The sequence below is a fragment of the Daktulosphaira vitifoliae genome, unplaced genomic scaffold (genome assembly GCF_025091365.1).
Source record: "Daktulosphaira vitifoliae isolate Bord-2020 unplaced genomic scaffold, ASM2509136v1 Scaffold_95, whole genome shotgun sequence".
Taxonomy (NCBI): Eukaryota; Metazoa; Arthropoda; class Insecta; order Hemiptera; family Phylloxeridae; genus Daktulosphaira; species Daktulosphaira vitifoliae.
Genome location: NW_026099664.1, coordinates 12,228 through 19,906, shown reverse-complemented (window position 1 = coordinate 19,906; position 7,679 = coordinate 12,228). Strand labels below are relative to the sequence as shown.

The 7,679-nt window shown below is 26.5% G+C and overlaps 1 protein-coding gene across 1 annotated transcript in view; it reads left to right on the top strand.

Moving 5' to 3' along the window:
- LOC126909054 (uncharacterized) overlaps window positions 1-7,447 on the top strand; it is a 15,583-nt gene extending 8,136 nt beyond the window's left edge. Inside the window, exons 2-3 of the mRNA XM_050691423.1 lie at window positions 691-859; window positions 6,621-7,447. Of these exons, the coding sequence (XP_050547380.1) occupies window positions 811-859; window positions 6,621-7,447 (876 nt within the window). The 5' untranslated portion in view covers window positions 691-810. The remainder of the gene's footprint in view (window positions 1-690; window positions 860-6,620) is intronic.
- Window positions 7,448-7,679: the final 232 nt, after the last annotated feature.

Sequence of the window (7,679 nt, the reverse complement as noted above, 5' to 3'; positions counted from 1 at the left end):
AAATGTTTATTTATTATATGAATGAATTGTTCCTACCATCTGTTATCCTTATCCTCAGTGCTCGAATTGGCCAAAAATAAGTAGGGGAGCTCAACTAAACAATTTGAAAACTGCGTCCCTAGCATTTGAAGACCTTTTTTTTTTTTACTCATTACTTTATTTAGTATTTATTAATAAATCATATTTCATTATCACACTATAATGAAATATCATATCATATTAATTATAAAAAATTTGTTTATTACAAAATATTTTAAATTATAAAATTGATCACAATTTAAATCTATATTTAAAAAAAAAAAAAAGAGGTCGTATTTTCCACCGTCCTCCCGTCCCAATAAAAAAAGTAGTTGGGGTGCGTAAAAAAATTTAAAAAAAAGTAGAGGAGCTACGTCCCCCTGCGCACCCCTCCAATTCGAGCACTGCTTATCCTAAATACTGTTATAATCTCTCTTATGTGATAATAAGCCGCTTTGTCACTTTTTAGTCTTCTTCGAAGTTTACCATTACCGTGTCCGACAACTTACAATGTCGGACGAAAAAACGTGGATCCATTGTAGGATAGTGCACCACAATGGCATACTAAAACATCTTATTATTATTGTAATATGGTATGTTAATTATTTTTGTATTTTTTTGCACAGTGTGCAAAAGTAAATAAATTTATTGTATTGTATTCTTGTTTAACAGACTAAGTGGTCGATATTTTATATAAAAGTTAATGACTATTGTAGTAATCGTTTTAATTACTATATTTAACTATTTAAAAAAAGTTATATAAAACTATTTGTGGCGATCCAACAATCTGTAATGTTCGATCGCCCCAACAAGAAGATATACACATATAAGATTGTAGCAGGTTTGTATAAGTTTTTATTAGTTGAGATTCGAGTTACGGTTTCCTATCGCGACTTGTTATAATTCTTTTTGTGTACCTTACAGCGTTTTATTATTATCATACTATTGTTTATTGATAAACGACATTTTGGTTAATTATTGATTTAATTATAATATATTTATTCAAATGAGAAAAATAACTAAACTGGAAGTCTTAGGGCCGTAAAAAATCGTATGATATGGTTTTATTGGAAAACAAGTACATTGATACGTCGAATGCATTTTAAAATCAAGCTTTTTCCGAATTGATAATTCTGATATGATATCAATGATAAATATAATTTTTAAGTAATAATTATATTAATTACTTTATGACAATGCATAGTAAAATTATTTATAAAAAGCTTAATCTTGGATACTTGTATTAGATACTATGAATTTTATTTTTTGTAACTTTTATAATATTTTGATGAAAAATTACGATTGTATTGATTAAACGTGAAATATATAAACCAGTATAATGACTTGTTTTAGCTTCGATAAAAAACCGAGAAGGTATTAATTTTATCTTCTCGGTTTTTTATTTTTGTGTCTGGTACCACTTTTTCTCAGCTTCTACCGAAATGATTTTTTTAACGATACGTCAAAAGATCACAAATCGTAAACATTTCATAATCACTCTATAATATTCTAAATTTTTGGTTACCTTATTACTGTACAAATCATTTCTAAAAAAACGATTTTGGTTTCATTTGAATTTAACAATGGGTTTTTACAATTATAATTAATTTTATAATACGCTCAATGTGTAGATTTTTTTAAAAACATTTTGATTAATTTTTTAGTTTAAATTAAATTATTAAAATTAATTTAGATCTGCATTATTCAATTGTAGATACTAGCTATCATAATCTTTATAATTCTTGTATTTGTTTTTCACTGATAAAAATAAAGAAATAATAGAGGGTAGCCTTTATTTTTGAGCTTAAAACATGTCTTGAAAAATGTATATTACACACTAAGTACTGCACTTGGAGCAATAACACCCATTATTAAATTGAAAGAGAACAATATTTTAGAGATGATATTATAATCGTTTTTGGATATATTGTATTGGTAAAGAGTTATCATTGATTGAAGTATAATAAAAAAGTACATTTTCAAATTCAATTAACAAACTTAATTTTAGGTTCAACTCAAAATGGATATGAGATCGTCTTATAAATATTGCCCTCTTTCAATTTTGTAATAGGTATTAAAACTTTAAATGTAATACAGAGTGATTATTTTAGATCTTTTTTGTCGACTAGTGTTGCCACTATCCACTATTTAAAAAATATTTCTTTAAATAATTTCACTAACACGTGCGAACCAATTTTATTTTACCGGCTCACAATGTTTGAATTATTAATACTTTTCAGAATTTTTATTAAATATCTTTCCTGATGACAATATAAATATGAATTTCTTATATTAATAGCGAATAAAGATATTGTAATGCCAAGCACTTTGATAAGTACTAGTACTAAGCTTTATGTGCTTACAGTGAGTTAAGCAAAACTAATTTTACCGTATTTACTGCAGCACTGCTTTTCTTGCGTTGCACAAAATATTTTCAATATTTTGTCTTAGATAATTGTTAAAGAGTGGTGTTGTACTTGGTTTTTTTTAAATGGATAATAAAAGTAATAAAAAAAAAATAACTCGTCAATTAGTTTTAAAAAGATATAACAAAAATTCAAAATAAGTTTATTATTTATTGATGTAATAGCGGTCACTGTAATTCAATCAGATCTATACTAGGGCGGACATGCGATTTTTCATTGACCGGGAAATATTAGATAGGGGCCTCATCTAAAAAATGTTTTGCTTCGCGATTCATCACTATTCCTGTGCTCATATTTAATATATTCAACATTTTTTTAGTCTCAATGCGATGCTGAGAAGAAATTAATTTGATTATTTGTTTTTTTTTGTATATTTCGACAACTTTTTCAGCTCTTATATAATTCAACCTCTTAAACGTTTTAATGATCTTCGCAAATCATAGACTTAATTAAAGGGGCTAAATCACTCCTTCCCAAATAAATCAGATATTATATTAACGGTTAAATAAAAAAAAATTTAAAAGGGTTTAAATAAAAAATATTGGAATGGGGGTTTATGTTTTCACCCTAACTATTTTCTCATATATTATTTATGCCTCTGTGCATGCACTTTAAATGTACAGAAGGCTGATTAAAATTGTTTATGCACTCCAATCATTTAAAAGTTAAAGCTTAAAAAATATTAATATTTTTTTAATTTATGAACTAAATAAATGTATTCTTCTTCTTCGTAGTTGACGACCTTTAAGACCAAACTGACAAACATATACCATGCCATCTCTTTCTATCCTTCGCTAGAACTCGTCAATCAGCATCCGGTTCAAATCGCTCCAGATCTGTTGACACCTGGTCTTCTCACCTCAACCTTGGTCTACCAAGTGGTCTTTCGCCTTTTGGAGAGCCACATAGTTCTTTGTGAATAAAAGCTCTTTCTTTTAGTCGACTATGTTTGGTTTCTAATATAGTTACCTGATCTCCGCCTGATGTCTGATTCTCCACTCTCACGTATTCGTATCTATTCAAGGGTCAAAAATCGACCACTTAGTATTTGAACTTTTTGTTCAAATACTAAGAGATTTTTCTGTTGTATCTTATGAATCATCCAAGTTTTGAATCCATACATCACTACTGGTCGAATAAGTATTCTTCTATACAGTTGTACCATTAGGCTTTTAGAAAACATTCTTGATTGAAACAGGTTGTTCAATTTAAAATAACATCTATTGTCTGTATGTATTAGTGTTTTTATCTCCTGTTGTATTTCATTATTCTGAGTTATAAGTGTACCTAGGTACTTGAACTTCTTAACCCTATTAAATTAATATGCCCCCATTGCCAGATAAGCGTATACATCCTCTGGCAAAATCGCTATCTGAGTTATTATGTACTTTGTTTTTTTCCATGTTTATTTCTAACCCAACTCTTTTTGCTACCTCAAGTAATTCTTGAGTTTTTTCAATTAGCTCTTCTTTATTTTCTCCTAACAGCACTAAATCATCCGCGTGCGCCAGAAAATCTACCTTTGTTTCACCAATCTGTACTGCACTTTGTTCAAAGCTAGTGTTTTGAACTATTTTTTCCAGTGCTAAGTTAAATAAAATGGATGATAATGCATCCCCTTGTCTTAATCCTGTTCTTACTTGGGCTGTTGTTGATAAGGAGTTTCCTATCTATACTTTTATGTCCGTTTTCATGGCGCTTGCCTTTATGAGATTGACTAATTTTAGTGAGAGACCATATGGCTCTAGTATAGACATTAAAGATTCACGATGAATACAGTCGTAGACCTTTTTTAAATCAATAAACATCTTGTGAACTTCATTATTAAATTCCCTCATCTTTTGTAAGATTAGTCTTAATATAAATATTTGGTCAATTGTCAAACTATTTTGTATTTATGATAATAGAAGCAAAAAAATCAGAAAAATGATAATAAATTAATTACTAAATACATAAATCAAAAAATGCAAAATCTTATTTTGTGAATCGTGTGATATTTTTAATATCAAGTATTGATTTTTCCGGTTAATATTTCTTATAGAATTGTTATAAAGTAAAGTGGNTTGATCCCGTAGGATCACACGATGTTGTGAGTTTGATGCAGTAACGCGATCTCTGTAATTCGGGCTATCGAACGGTGTAAGTTTGGAAAAAGAACACAAAATGTGACGTATAAAAATATATATTAATAGCGGGAGTGTGACACGAGACATGAGAACTCAATGGCAGCTTAAGGCTATATGACCATTAAAAATAAATAAAAATTGTACTCATACAAGGGAATATAGATAGACATACAAATTATTTAACCACAAAAAATCAAGAACTAATACTTGTATAAAATAAAATAAAATGTAGCGTAATCATTTATTTTACTGTTAAGTAGAACATTTATTCATTAATGCTGATATGAATTGTATTTTTGGGACTCCCACGCGATGGTCAGTGGTTTTGTCATTGTCGATGATTTGTCGTTACCTTATTAGGTTATAATTGATGTTATTTTACTTTTACTAAATTAATTAATTAATTAATTACTAAGAGACGTTAGCAGAGAAAATACAATTACGCAACAAGAAGTTACTGAAATGAAATAACTAAAATCGGGATAAAATTAAGGGAATAAGAGTTATTGTTGCTTTTGAAATAATCTACCGATTTCTTAAAATTGAACACTATGCAGATTTACATTGAAGCATGTCTTATGATAGTGATTTTAATCACTATATACTTGTCCCAACTATGCAACATCCATACTATGCCGCGACCCCACTGTGCTAACGTTTTTATTTTTAATTGAAACCTAAGGTAGTTCCTCTTCATTTAATGCATCAACACAGACTTTTTTTTCCTAAATACATTATATATACTCTTTAATTTGTCATACTTTTTATTTAAATTTCCCCATAACAGAGGGGGTTCAAAATAGCAACTTTTTAAATTTAGTTCAATTTAACTTTTAAAAATATTCCGGAAAAATGGGTCTTTTAAACATACATCAAATTTAAGCTTATGGTATGTACTATAAAATGAAAAAAAAATTTGTCCCGGCGACTTATTTTCTATTTGAAAATGGTATTTGTGAAAATAATTACCTTTTATCGTGATATTTTTTGTACTTAAAACTATCATAATTTATTCAAAAAAGACGTTTTTGCACACAAGTTAAGCTTATTTAATTAAATTTTTTAAAAAGTTTCCAGAAATATTGACACTTTTATTTAATTTTATATTAAAGCTTATATTATATACTTTACTACGAAAAAAAAATTTGAAATGTAGATTTTCTTAGTGAAAATGGCTACCGTATTCAATAATATGCTATTTTTGTGTTAAAATTCTGGGTTTTATATTTTATTTTAAAATATCTTACAATGGGAATACACTCACTTTCATGAATAATATATAATTTAATTGACATAGAATACAAAGTTAAACTTATTTAAATTTTTTTTCTTTTTTGAAGTCGAATTTTATTTTTATCTCATTTAAATTAAATAACTTCAATAAATATCAAGAGAAGAAATTTTTTATTCATGTTAATATTATTTTACTTCGAGGTTTTTTTTGTGACTGCGATTTATTTCCCTAACCCTCACTTAACCTACTTCTTCAATGATGCATCAAATAATTACAATTCGTATTTAGTTAATGATATTACCTTCAAAAATTGAAAAAAATCTCTTAATCAAATAAAAAATTGCTTAACAAGCTTTCTCTATACAAACAATTAAAATTATTCATTTCTAATATTTAATAAATAATCTAATATTTAAAAACACTTTTATTGGAATAAAAAATTGTTAATCTTGTAAGAATTTAGAATGTTATAAATATACAGGGTGGCCCACCACTCACTGACAACTCAAATAACTTTTGATCCAGTTAATATTTTTAGCTGATTTTTTTTTTAAATATTAGTTAGACGTTAGGTCTATAGCTATATCTCAATAATTAATTTTTTTACATTTTGTTAAAAATATTAATTATTTTTAAATTTTAAATAAAAAGTATAGCGTTTTCTCTGCNGCGATTAAAAAAAAAACAGTTTTTTAATTTAAATTAATTACATAATATATATATATTTTACAATAAAAACTTTGTTTTTATTAATTACGTATAAATTAATTAATTTAATAAGAATGAATTATAACATCTTTATATTTATCTTGGTAGTTAACGCAACAAATGAACAGAAAAAATATAATAAAGGCCATGCAGTTAACTTTTTAAATTCATTTTTACAAAAAAGCAAGTGGCACATTAAATCACAGGATTTTGTGTTTGACCATAAAAGTAAGTCTATGATTTTTTTGAAACAACTATTATTAGGTAAAAAAAGTTGTTGTAAAGGTTACATCGTCGATAAAAAAAATGTTAATCAAAAATTAAGAGAAATAATGTTGCTTATTAATCATGAGTACACAATAAGCTTAACATGGATCGTCAATCACGTAAGATACATTGTTGAAAATTGTATTTTAAAAAAAATTCGGTTTACTTCAGAAGATCACGAGCATTGTGTGAGTTTATTATTACTAAATATTGAAAATTCCAAAAAACTCATTACACGTTTTATTAGTGCAATACATTTCCTAATGAATTTGTTAAATATCAAAACTAACCCATTTATTTTAAACGAATTATTAAAATTTATTGTTTTGATAAGCAGAGAAAGAAATGAAAATAACAATTATTATGTGGAAAAAATTTTTAGTAAGTTCAATGACGAGTACGGCTGGATTAATTCTGATTTAAACATAATTCTTGGATATTATTATATTGACCGCAACTATATTAGTGTAAATGATAGTGATGAAGCTCGTAATTTATATATAAATAGTAATGATTTACCTGATACGTTTGAAATGTATGAATTTTTAGAAGTTAATTTAAGAGAAGGTATTAAAAATATGAATAAAACATTGTATATTAATCTGGGCTTTTTTTATGACGAAATAAATAATGAAAGTTCTTATGTTCATGAATGGGATATTTTNTGAATAAAACATTGTATATTAATCTGGGCTTTTTTTATGACGAAATAAATAATGAAACTTCTTATGTTCATGAATGGGATATTTTAATGAGAAAAAAAAGCTTATTTTGTTTTTAAATGTTAAATTGTTAGAAACACTGTGTCAACAAACGACTTTTAATATATGTGAGTTAAAAAAATAAAATAAATGTATAAATTATATTTATATTTAGTTAGTTTTTTATATTGTAACAACA